Source organism: Euprymna scolopes, chromosome 30 (genome assembly GCF_053919585.1).
Source record: "Euprymna scolopes isolate OS-2025 chromosome 30, ASM5391958v1, whole genome shotgun sequence".
Lineage (NCBI taxonomy): Eukaryota > Metazoa > Mollusca > Cephalopoda > Sepiida > Sepiolidae > Euprymna > Euprymna scolopes.
In genome coordinates this window covers 83,138,335-83,152,265 of record NC_136511.1, presented here as the reverse complement: position 1 = coordinate 83,152,265, position 13,931 = coordinate 83,138,335, and the positions used below count along the sequence as shown (strand labels likewise).

General features: G+C 31.0%; 1 protein-coding gene across 5 annotated transcripts in view; it reads left to right on the top strand.

Moving 5' to 3' along the window:
- LOC145254863 (neuronal acetylcholine receptor subunit alpha-10-like) overlaps nt 1-13,931 on the top strand; it is a 443,498-nt gene that overhangs the window by 212,028 nt on the left and 217,539 nt on the right. For 2 of the 5 annotated variants that reach the window (XM_080113724.1, XM_080113725.1), the window contains exon 2: nt 3,816-3,955. The exons of 2 other annotated variants lie outside the window; for them this stretch is intronic. In XM_080113724.1, coding sequence (XP_079969850.1) covers nt 3,874-3,955 — 82 coding nt within the window. In that variant the 5' untranslated portion in view covers nt 3,816-3,873. Of the gene's footprint in view, nt 1-3,815; nt 3,956-13,931 lie in introns of those variants that run through there. One more of the 5 variants, XM_080113727.1, reaches the window with a different exon arrangement.

The window sequence follows — 13,931 nt, the reverse complement described above, 5'->3', positions numbered from 1 at the left end:
CAGTTTAACAATTTTTTTCCTAACAGCATACATCTATATACACATACTGTTCCAACGCACACCTATTAAAGTAGAACATAGGTATTAAAAGAAAACAATCTCTCTGCCAATTCAGCAAAAGTGAAAAGAACTGTATTACTCATTCGCCACATCGCACTAGCAACTCCCTGTTTGTGACGTAATTTCTGAGATACGTAGCCTCACTCGACTGCTAATGGAAATTTCTTTTTTACTAATAGCTCTCGTAAATGTTATTAAAAAAACAGGAACAGCACAAAGTCAGTTGGGTATGAACAATATATTTGAGGTTTTATTTTGATTTTAACAGTATACATGTACGCACATATAACACCTCCAACTCACCCGCATCCCGCATGAGAGCAGCTACTCCAAATACAATCTTTCTATCTCTCTCGCACACGCACACACACACTGTATATATATATATATATATATATATATATATATATATATATATATATATATATATATATATATATATATATATATAGCAGCCGTATAGCGCAACGGTTAGAAGCTTCGACTGTCGTTTAGGCGGTCGGGTCTAGCCGTATTGATGAGCTGTGAAACAGCGAAACAGTACTGTATGTAGATGACTATATCTATCTCTCTCTCTCTATATATATATATATATATATATATATATATAGTAAGTTATGAAAATATATATGGCAGTTTAAGCTACACAGAATATTCCGCACATGCCTAACGAATTCTCACGAGGATGAAACGCGGAATATTCTGTGTAGCTTAAATTGCCATATATATTTTCATAACTTACTACCTAGCTCTACCTACATATTGAGCACTGTTGACGTAAATAGTGGAAATTTACGCATAAAATAATATCTTCTTATATTAATTTTTGTGATTAAATGAAATAGTTATATATATATATATATATATATATATATATATATATATATATATATATATATATATATATATATATATATATATATAACTTACTGCTGGTTTTGTATAAATAGAAAGTTGTTTTTTACTTATTCACTACATTACATATACAACTTCCTATCTGTAACATAACTGGCGTGATGTATAACATTCACTTGCATGGAAATTGTCCATTCTAACCTTATTTTTATACGCTCTCATCTAAACATTATAATACAAGTACTATAACAAATGTAGTTTCGCAAAATACGTGTTTATGCATGTCTATCTTCAGAATTTCTGGTAGAGCTTGTTAATACAAAACAAACAAGCAAAAACATCAATATCTATCTTTATAGAGTTAGATATTTTATATGCTTATAGTAGAGTATTCACTTTTAAGCTGATTAACCGATCATTAAGAATTTTAGTACGTTGCTGTTAGGCATAAGGTATCGTAATTTGGACAATGTTAAGTTTAATTTAATTTGAGGCAAAACAGGTAAAAGGTGTGTGAAAACTTTCGTAAAAATTCAGATGTTACTTCCGGTTTTTGAGAAATTTTAGACATAAATTAATTAATATTCCCCAAGTTTCGGTTTCTTTGGAGTATTTCAAAAAGTTTTAAGGGGTATAATATTGGAACTACCTCCCATTTAAAATTAAACTAAATCAGACCTGCATAGAATTTGACTGCTAAGCATTAGACACCAATTAAGCAAGATTTCTTGCATTTTATTTTTTTTAAAGATCTCTTTAATCTTGTAGATTTCTAGAATCAAATTCATTTAATGGATTTTGATGAAAATTTGAATAAGGATTCTGATCCACATTACATTTTGATTTCAATTTTCATAATAAAAGTGATGCAAAGCTGTTTGTCCGTGGAATTAATTTGGTCATTCTTTGGACGGTTATCACAGATGTAGATGTTTACATTCTAGTGACACTCCTCTAATGAAAGTCGATCTTTTATCATATAATTTACTCAAATAAAACTAAATTATTTATTATCTTCTATTACTGGCATGTTAACTCAGACTCCCGCTAAAGCCATGAGAATCAGTCACACTCCTAACATTAAAATTGAAGTCATTTGATAAAAAATATTGCAGAATATTTTTCTTTTAATTTGGAGACAAGTAATAGTTTTTACGTTTTCTATTACAAAGGATGCACCTCTTATCAAATCCGGAGATCACTTGTAGGATAAGTGTTAATGAGTGCACAGCAGTCATTGGAACAATAGTGTAGTAATCGTTAGTAGTGGAAATTTTGTATGTTGGATTACTTAAGGGAACAGTTCATCAAGAATTAGTTTACGTTGGACTTGTTTGAGAACCATATTATAGTCAGCTGGAAAGCAGGCAAACGAAACAGAGTTCCACTGGCGTGCAGTTCTAAGGAAGAAGTTCATGAAATCCACGTTTAGATTGAGGCACAGATAAAGAGTGGAGAAATTATTGATAGTAGTTCCAACGACTGTTTTTTTATGAAAGTTTGGCAAAGGAGAACATAGATTGGAGCTCATACGAGCACTTGTCATGAAAATAACGATAACGCAGAGACAGGCTAACGACGTCTCTTTTGTAGAAAAGAGGTTGCAGGGAAGAGAAAAGGGCATAAATTACTAGGCTACAAAGTCGGTTTTGAACTCTATCAAGGCAGGATAGGATGCTTCGAGCAGCTCCAGTCTAGATGTGGCAACAGTACTACATCCTAAGACGTACTTTGCTCTTATACAGGTTATGAATTGCATCGACAATGAAATATCTACTGGAGCGCAAAAATTGACCCAACCATTTTTCCAGCGATCTTAGCAACGGATTTGATTTACGTGTGCCATTTCAGATCAGTAGTAAAGGTCAGACCAAGAAGCTTGCCAAAACATGGAGTCTTTCCAAGACAAGAACCATTTATTTCAATTGATGCCAGACGGGGGTCAGAGCGTTGATGATGTAAAGATAGAAGTTTGGTTTATATGCATTAAAATTAACTGAGACAACCGAGTAGTCGGAAGATCCAAGTGGATAAAGAACAGTGGATAAACACAGCTCAGGGCAAGTTGTAAGAAAAAGAAGACTTGCATAACACGAGTGGGTCCGTAAACAACAGTTTGGAATTGTTCAAGAATGCAAGTACAAAGATATACGAAGTATAAAAAAAAGATATAACGTAAGAGATTAGTATGAAATATATGTTATTTCGAAAATTTAAATTAATCGTGCAATTTTACCTGAATGCAACAGCAACAAATTTAATGCACATAAATTATAATAGTGCAAAATGTTTTCGTGTTTTGCCTCCAGGCTTGACACCTTATCGTCGACATTCTTTGGTGTTTCAGGCTGAAAATTTTTGTGTAGTTCCGAGTTTTATTAAAGATGACAAGTGATGATCAGTCAACCTAGTTTTGAAAAAGTTTGGACATGAAACATAGTAAATTCTTCTTATGTTTGCTGTAGTTTTTTTTTGTTCTTTTTTTTTGTTCTTTTTTTTGTGCTCATAAAGATAGTGATAACTCGAAAAACGTTGCATGTATGCGTTCTAAAATTTCGATCAGTGAACTACGTGTCAAAAAAAAACTTTCCTGAAAAAGGGAATAGATAAGAAAATCGTATTTTGATATTTTCATTCGCTACCACTTTTTCCAAGTGCGGACTGTTAATAAGCCTACAATGAATCGCATGCTACCCACGGATAGCACGTTCAGCATGCGTGTTCTATTATGTCTCTCGATTTCAGTTCCAGATTGTTCCCCTTTTGTAATTCATATTTTAATGATAATAACAATCTCTCTTGTTTCCCCTCAACCAGTTTCGGCTCAGCAAATTCGTTGCACCTTTTTCGCCATTACATCTGATCTTTTTTTTTCTGTTTGTTATATTTTTAATTGATAGGCTCTCTACCTCTTCTTCTACTACTACTACTACTACTTCTACTAAGTGACTTACAGAGATGAGACAGCTTCCATTCGGAGCCTGGGTTTTACTGCCATGGTTGGCCGTGACACCATTCCATTGGCAATTTGGCGTAGAAGGTAAGCCGCAAAATACTGTAGGTATAAATATATATATATTGATGTATATATAACTGTTGTCTATTGGTCTTTTTTGTTGCATGTAGACACATAATTATTCGTGGTATCTGTTGTTAACTCATTTTTCGAACGAAGCCAGAGGTCGATGTTCAATCCTAGATTCGAATTCATTTTCTTATATCAAGACTTTTCCTCATTTAAAAGTGGTCCGAAAATAATATTTCATATCTCAAGTTTTTGCATCAAAGTAGAAATATATAATATATATGTTTTAGGACTGATATTTTTGTAATATATATTCATATTAAGAAAAATAATATAAGCTGTCTAACTTAAGTTAAAAATGCAACTTTCTATCTACAGGATTGTTGAACATTGTTAAGACGGGTGTCTATATTGTCCGCCTGGACTGACATAATTAGGGTTATTTCTTAACTTTTTGCACAACGGTTTTAATTGGTTTAATCTGTTAGAGTGCACGGATTTGAGTTAAATGTGACTCGTGTGCGGGAGGACGAATCATGTGACCGGTTTAAACAGTTATATCCACGCTGAAGATTTTGTTAGGATGAAGCGTATACATATGTGTATAATGATTAAATAATCACACATACACACACGCACACCCATATATATATATATATATATATATATATATATATATATATATGCTAAAAGAATATCTGTCAAAAGACGTACAGAAGAGTTTGCGCTAATTTTATGTCCCCCATCACGAAGATTAAAAACAATATATAATGATACTAAACCTCATGTCTAGAACCTTTATTCCAATTTTGAACAATTACATAATTTTGATCCTCGAAAATGTCTCCAACTTAAGGTTTAAACTTAACATATATTACGAAGAAATTGAAAGTCAGGAAATCTTGTTTAATTGAGTTCATTTCAATGCAAAACTGTCGCAGTTGTGTTTCAAAATTGATCATGATAGGTCATTTAGTCCGGGCGTGAATCTTGTACATAAAGAATATTTAAACATATAAGCGTAACAAAATTTTTTATATAGACATATTTTCTGAAATAATTAATTAATACATAAATCAGTAATATGTAATAAAAATTCTATGAAAAGAAAGGGGGTTATCGCCCATGGTTGGTCCCAAAAATATTAGAGAGTATTGTTGGATAAATTGAGGCTGGCGCGTGTTACCCAGCGTCTAGTTAAAATTGAGAATATCTATTATCATACTAACTATGGGTGTAGCAACATTTTTTTCTTTGGGACGTTTTTTTTTCATGTATGTTTTGTAATTATTCAAAATACACGTTATAACAATCCTGGGTTTTAAAATTGAGTTAGGAAAATATACTTAATTTTATGCATCATATCATATTTGCGTAAATTTCTAATTTTAATTGTTCTTATTAATTTGTGATTTGTAATCAACCTACAAATTGCAGAAGTAAATATCGTTTCCGGTCAATAAAATTATGAACAAGTCTGCAGTTCAAATTTTTCTATAATATTATGTATAAACAAAGCAAACGTTACATCGCAAACTAAACAACTTAATGCAAATCAGTAACGTAAAACGTAAATCTAATAATAGTTACCTTCCTTTCTTTCTTTCTTTCTTTGTTGTTGTCGTTGTTCATTTCATTTTTGTCTCTATTTTAACCGTTTCAACGAAGAAATCGAAATTGTATATATGCATTTTCTAAGTTAAACAGAGTGGTTTCCCTTTCACTTACCACAATTTGATACGTTATCGGTCTTCAAAATCGTATTGAATAATATGATTATGGATTAAAACAATGTTTCTTTAATAATTAATTAACGCTTTTTAATATTTATTGTTTTATAAGAAGTGTTTAAATAAATTTATTAAACGATCGTTGCGGTAATAATTATAGTTATAACTTTTATTTAAAAAAACATTGGGAAAAATAAAAAAGCATAGTTTTAAAATAATTGATTTTTAATTATGTATAAAGCAAACGGTACATTTAACTTTTCACTTTATATTAAACACTTTATAACATTTTGCATAAAAGAAATCGCAAAACAAAAACAAAAAAGTAAAATAATCCTGGGCAACGCTGGGTAGACACAGCTAGCATATATAAATATGTATATAAAAAAATTTCTCTATTGTTATTTTTTGTCTTTTTGGTTTGCATGTCAACACATATCGATTGTTGTTGTTGTTGTGTTGTTAATTCTTGTTTTAAATCTTTAATTATCGATATTCGAGGGATTTTTAGTGAAGTTTTTTTGTACTCATCGAGTCTTTTTTTATTTTTGAGTTATCTCCCTTTATTTGTTGTATCTTATGTCTGTTCGTCTGTCTGTTTGTTCACAGGCTCTTACTAGGGTTTTGAAAATTATGTCGCATAACCATATATTTTGAAACTACTAAAAATGCTTGGATAAGTATATTTCATCTTGCCAAAAAGAGTGTACAAATGTATAATCAGCAATAACTTAAATCTAAAATAGAAGTGTAAAAACAGAACACATTTTCGGAAAACGCATACATATATACTTAGAGAAAATTATTTCAGTAAATTCCATTGCACTTTTACCCTCTTTCCACCGAATTAATGAGTACAACATTGACCCCGCAATAAAAATTGTATGTTATAAAATGAAATAAATAACAATAGAAGGGTTTATATTGTGTTATATGCTGTAATCTATCTACTAGTGTATCTATTAGTACACAGACTATTTTACTATCTATCATACAAAATACATGCTAAAATATTCCTTAATTAGGGATTCATTTTAATCATCCTAATTAACTGTCATTTGCAATTAACTCACCAAACCACTCATCTCTATCTAATGTTTACATTCTTTCACACTTAATGTTGTTTGGCATCCAGCTTTTATTATATTCGTTTGTCATTTGCTTGCGCTATTCTCTTATATATATCTCCCCTTCATCTTTCTTCTCCCCATCTCTCTTCTCCCCATCTCTCTTCTCTCTCGCTCTCTCTCTCTCTCTCTCTCTCTCTCTCTCTCTATCTATCTATCTTTCTCGTGTCGAGGAAGTTTGTTAACAGTCAAATGTAATAAAACTATAAAATAGTACATTATTAACAAAAGAGAATATCACTACAAGTATTCATACTATTTAACCCATAGTCAAACGAGAGAGATTTACTTTTTATTTTATCCTTTCATTTCACTTTTTTATTTAAATGGCTTTGAAAATTCATTTGTGTGTGTGTGTGTGTGTTCAAACAATTAAAAATTATTTATCTCTCTTGCTAATTTTCATTTTCAATTGCTTCGCTACTTCGCCCATATTGTAGCCAATGAAGTCCAGCATCTTATATACCCTTCATTATGGCATGAAAATGGATTAGTTATAATGAAAACTTCGATGGAATTCCAACGATTTTTTTTTTCATTTTATTTATGCATCTGATGCGGTTTGAGAACAGTAATCACCTCACAAATGTTCAACCTAATCAGATAATTAGACAAATTTTAATAAGCCTCCTTTAGAGGCTCTGGCTTGACTCTGTCGATTTTCCAGTCTTGGCACATCTTCCTGCGGTTGAGAAGAAATAAATACCACGTCTATTTCATTTAATATTGGCATAGAATAAAGAATCGTTCGGGATTTCTGATTATCTTGTAGAGGTGATCCGTCTACCTAAAAACACAATTGTATGCATATTTACAAATAACTTAATGAAATATTGTCATAAAAATTCGTATTACTTTCAAATGGTTTTTCTTTTCGTCTATATTTGTCTTCCATCTGTTTCGAATTATCTCACTGTAAAACTAATAGTAAAAGTAACACGTGGCGCCCGCTACGAAACATTCACAACAAGAATTCATACAGCTACAACCATAGAAAAGAACTCTTCTTTCTCTCTTTACTTACCAAAAACCAAACGAAGCTTTCATAAACGAAGCTTCATTCCTAGAACATCCCGCGTGTGGAACATGAAACCACAAGTCTGCTTCTCAACAGATTACAGCATAGTCATATTTATATTATCATGGACCACCAATCCCCATTAAGTAATATTTTGCGCATCCCTCTCGTTGTTTCTGATTATCTTGTAGAGGTGATCGTAACTGATGATCTCTTTCAGACTTTCAGAGTTTCCCACATACCTTGATAAGATTTAACCCTTTTTTGCAAAAATAATATTGAAAGAATATTGTATGTAGATTATAAAAGGGAAAATATTGTCTAGTATTTAACCTGGAATTGTGATATACAATTAATTTTAGTAAATAAACGGCTTAATGTTTATTGTAAATAAATATAACCGTTTAGCTGCAAAAGAATGATCATTGTGGAAATGTTTTTATTATTATTGTCAACGGACAAAGCTTTTTAAGATTATTGACAAATGTATTTAATGAATTATTCTTCCTGTGTGGTATAAGTATTTTTGAAAGAACCTAAAGCGAAAGACAGAGATTATGCTTGAAAGGAAAAAAGAGAAAATTAGCTGACCAATTTTGAGAAATTTTTGTTTTTATTATATATATATATATATATATATATATATATATATATATATATATATATATATATATATATACATATATATATGCATGTGTGGATAGATAGATAGATAGATAGATAGATAGATAGATAGATAGATAGATAGATACTATGATATAAAAGTCACTTGGTGTGTATCTGTGAGAGATTTCCTTCCTCATAGGTTTCGAAACGGCTGGGCCTGTATTTTGCAAATTTAAGACAAAACTAATTTATATGTCTGGCAGTGTTCTTAGATATGTTTTGTACAGAAATTCTTCCGATAAATATCGAAAATCGAAAAAAACTCTGATCCTAAAAATAGTCTATCTTTCTTATAGATAAAGGATAATTTTTACAGGGTAATATTTTACATCGGCAACGGAGATAAAAAAAATCTCATAAAATCATTTCTTCTTAAAAAAAAAAGAAAAAGAATTATTGACGTCTGGAAATATAGTTCAGTCGTACATCACTCGAGAACAGATCGAATGACCCCCTGTTCAATCCCGGGTGCATATCACTATTTTATTTTAATTTTTTCTTATTAATGAATTCAATTTACAAAAAAAAGATAGCATTTAAAATCGCCGCAAATCATTTCTTCATTTGCATATTCTAAAAGTAAACATTAATCAGAAGTGACTTTCGAAAGCACTCATCGTCAAGCCCAAATATCAGCTGATGTGATATTGTAAACAAACACAGACAGAAATTTGATAAACAACATTATCGTTATTATTTTTTATATTATTATTATTTTGTTCTGTTTTTTTTTCTTTTTGTATTTTTGTTTGTTTGTTTGTTTGTTTGTTTGTTTGTTTGTTTTATTTTGGGGGGTTTTTTCGAATTAGACTACCGGACAAATTAACTCAATTTTTTTTTTCTTTTTTTTTTTACTTTATACAGATTGCGTATATATTATTATAGAACCAATCATCTGTTGATTATTATACATAACGAGTAATAATTTGCCCGGTCGACTAATTCGCAAAAACTAATTAAATAGAAGAATAATAATGATCGTGTTGTTCATCAAATTCTGTCTGTGTTTGTTTACAATATCACGTCAGCTGATATTTGGGTTTGACGATAAATAGCCCAGAAACCTCACTTCTAATTAATGCTTAGTTTTAAAATATGCAAACGAAGAAATAATTTTCAGCGATTTTAAATAGTCTCTCTTCTTTTATCGCAAATTGAACTCATTGATAAGAAAACATTAAAAGAAAATGTTGTGGTACAACAGGGGATCATTCGATCTGTAGTCGAATGCTCTACCACTGAGCTATATCTCCAGATAAATCTGTTTTTAAAGAAGATTTGCTGAGATTTTATTATTTCCCTTGGCGAATGTAAATATTAGTCTAGGCGAGACTTATAGATAACACACGCTAAGAGATTTTTCACTCGATGAGTTAATTGTAAATGACGACTAATTTATACAATTAAAATTGATTTTTTTTTCAAACATAACTCACTTTCGAAACCAACGAATATCGTAGCATGTATGCGTATTTACAATATAAAAGAAAAGGCTTCTAGGACGCGTTCATTTACTCAACTATAGTATTATATATATATATATATATATATATATATATATATATATATATATATATATATATATATATATATATATATATATATAATTATTTACTATAGTAATTATTAAATACTTACAGACACTAGTATCGTACTTTGGGATAATTGCGCTAAGCCCGGAGTAATTGCGCCAACTAGCTAAAAGAGCTCTTTTGGTAACCACGCATACAAAAAGAGTACTTTCTTTTTTTAGTTGGCACAATCACCCCCGGATTTGGCGCAATTACCTCAAAGTACGGTATATATATATATATATATATATATATATATATATATATATATATATATATACAAAAATATCGATATCAAATATAAGAAAAAAACACCAACAACTATAATAAAATCAAAAATAGAAGAAAAAGAACTATAATTTGGTATACGACCCCATACAATCAAATGTTAAAAACAAAACTTGGTAAGAAATTTCTAGACCTTATTGAAAAACACTTTCCCGCAACCAACCCCTTACACAAAATCTTCAATAAAAATACCTTGAAGTTATCTTACAGTTGTTGCGAAAATTTAGAGATGATAATTAAGGCACATAATAACAAAATACTAAATAAAAACAATGTAAACAACAACAAAATAAACAATAAAAAAGTAGACACCATGACAAAAATAAAACCAACACTAGCAGAAATAATAATAATAATAATAATAATAATAATAATAATAATAATAATAATAATAATAATAATAACAATAATAATAATAATAATAATAATAATAATAATAATAACAAACCAACCCCGGACAAGAACAACCATACCATAAATAAAAATACTAATAACGAACAAGATAAATGCAACTGTAGACACCGCACACTTTGCCCAGTTCAAAATAAATGTCTAACAAATATGTCAACAATATTTGCGAAAGAAAACCCGAATAACAAGAAATATTACGTAGGCATGACTTCCTTAGATTTCAAAACCCGATACTATGACCACAAAAGTACATTCAAAAATAAAATACACCGTATAAAAACAACACTAGCGAATAAATACTGGGAACTCAAAGAAAGCGGACATTCGCCGGTAGTCGAATGGAAAATAATAAGACAAGCTACCACGTGCAGACATTTAGATAACCCATGTAAATTATGCCCCCATGAAAAATTTGCTATCCTGTACTTTAAAGAACCCCAAAATCTATTAAACTGTAGACGAGAAATAACAAACAATTGTGTTCACAAAATAAAACTAGGATAGCGATACAAAATAGCTTTAAAACTGACAAGAGCAATGGAAAGCAGACAGGTTGATGCATTAAATAGGCATGAGTGTGCATAAGCGACCGCGCATATATATGTATGTGTATATATAAAAATTAGTATATATATATATATGTGTGTGTGTGTGTGTGTGTGTGTGTGTGTGTGTGTGTACATATGTGTATGCATGTGTGCATGTGCGTGTACATAATAAATAACTTTCAGTTGGACTGTCTTGTCAATTCGTACGTTGTTTTGTTTGGGAAATTATATGCGAATCTGTTAATCTTATCTTCATGTGTTGCAAAAAAATGAGTTTGAAACAAACTTTATTTAAAAAAAAAAGAAGTGCAAGCGTCTTTAAATAACTTTCAGTTGGACTGTCTTGTCAATTCGTACGTTGTTTTGTTTGGAAAATTATATGCGAGTCTGTTAATTTTATCATCATGTGTTGCAAAAAAATGAGTTTGAATCAAACTTTATTATAAAAAAAGTGCAAGCGTCTTTAAATAACTTTCAGTTGGACTGTCTTGTTAATTCGTACGTTGTTTTGTTTGGAAAATTATATGCGAGTCTGTTAATTTTATCATCATGTGTTGCAAAAAAATGAGTTTGAATCAAACTTTATTATAAAAAAAGTGCAAGCGTCTTTAAATAACTTTCAGTTGGACTGTCTTGTTAATTCGTACGTTGTTTTGTTTGGAAAATTATATGCGAGTCTGTTAATTTTATCATCATGTGTTGCAAAAAAATGAGTTTGAATCAAACTTTATTTTTTAAAAAAAATCCAAGCAGGGAGGAAAGGGACAAAAATGGTCCAATCGCTGATCACTTACTTACTATTTATGACTTTTGGGCTATTTATTCGTGTGTATTTTGCATGTGTGTGTACGTATGTGTGTGTATATGTGCATATGTGTGCCTCTACGTGATTACGTTTGTATGTCTGTGCACATGCACACGTATGTTGGCGTATGTCTATGTACGCATGTGTTTATTTCCATGTGTATGCGGAGTGGAGGGGGATCCCGTAAGCCATGGTGAAGGCAACCCCTCTAGGAGAAGCAAATCTCTGAGTTAAAAAACATAAAGCGGGAGACCAGTACCCGCATTAAGCTCGTCTGCAGTTTGACTTGTTGCTGGCTATCGTGCTCTTGCTTGTTGCTGGATGTCAACATTTTGAACCGAGAGAGAGATTTAACTGTCGTACAAAGCCAAAACTCTGTAACACCATCAGGTACAGACACTCCCTCAGGCTATGAAAAAAAAACGGTCCTATTGCGATGGAAAAGTTGTGACGCGTGTAGGTCTGAAATGCTGGAAGCATGTAGTAATTGATCTGCCATTATTATATGTATCTATGTATATATATATAGGTGTATGTATGTTTATGTACATGTGTATGCATGTATATCAATGTTTATATGTATGTATATGTGTGTTTGTGTGTATGTGTGCATGTATGTATATGGGCGTTTGTATGTGTATTTATGCATTTGTGCATGTATGCATATATATGTGTGGGCATGTATGTATGTGTGTATGAGTGCATATTTACGTACATGTATGTATATGTAGGTAAGTGTGTGTATATATGTATGTGCGTATGTGTACGTATGGATGGATGTATGTATGTATATGTGTGTATGTATTTGTAGGTGTGTATGTATGTATATCTGTATGTATGAGTGCATATTTACATACGTGTATGTATATGTAGGTAAGTGTGTGCATATATGTATGTGCGTATGTGTACGTATGGATGTATGTATTTATATGTGTATGTATGTATATCTGTATGTATGCCTGTGTGTCTGTATACGTATGTATGTGTATTCATGGTGTATGTACATATATGTGTATGTTTACAGATATGTGTGTACCTGTATATATGTATATTTGCGTTTAAATATATATATGTGTGTATGCATGCCAATGACCGTTTTGTGTATGTTTATGTATAAGTATGTCTATGTATGCATATATGTAATGTGTATGTATGTATGCATATATGTGGGTTATTTGTATGTGTGTATGTGCATATGTGTATGCATGCGTGCATGTATATATATGTATATATACCAGTGACCGTCTTCATTGTAATGTCTGCTTGTGCGTGTGAATTTTTTTTTTCGGTAGGACTAAAGTTAAGGTTATCTTCGGGCTCATGGACTTTCAGTACCTGAGGGAGTGGCACTCGTCTGACAAGACGTTGCAATCATGATATATATATATATATGTGTGTGTGTGTGTGTGTGTGTGCGCGCGCGTGTGTGTGTGCACCTAGCTCTACATACTTATTGAGCACTGTTGAAGTAAATACTTAAAGTTTACGCATAAATTTATACTTTCGTATGTTAATTTTATGTGAGTAAATAAAGTAGTTATATATATATATATATATATATATATATATATATATATATATATATATATGTAACTACTTAATTTACTCACATAAATTAGTATACGAAAGCATAAATTTATGCGTAAACTTTAAGTATTTACTTCAACAGTGCTCAATAAGTATGTAGAACTAGGTAGTAAGTTATAAAATATATATGGCGATTAAGCTACATAGAATATTCCGCGTTTCATCCATGCTAGGTTTCCTCAGGCCTAGAAATTTTCAAGCGTAATCAAGACAGTCCCGTAATTAAAAAAAAGAAACTAC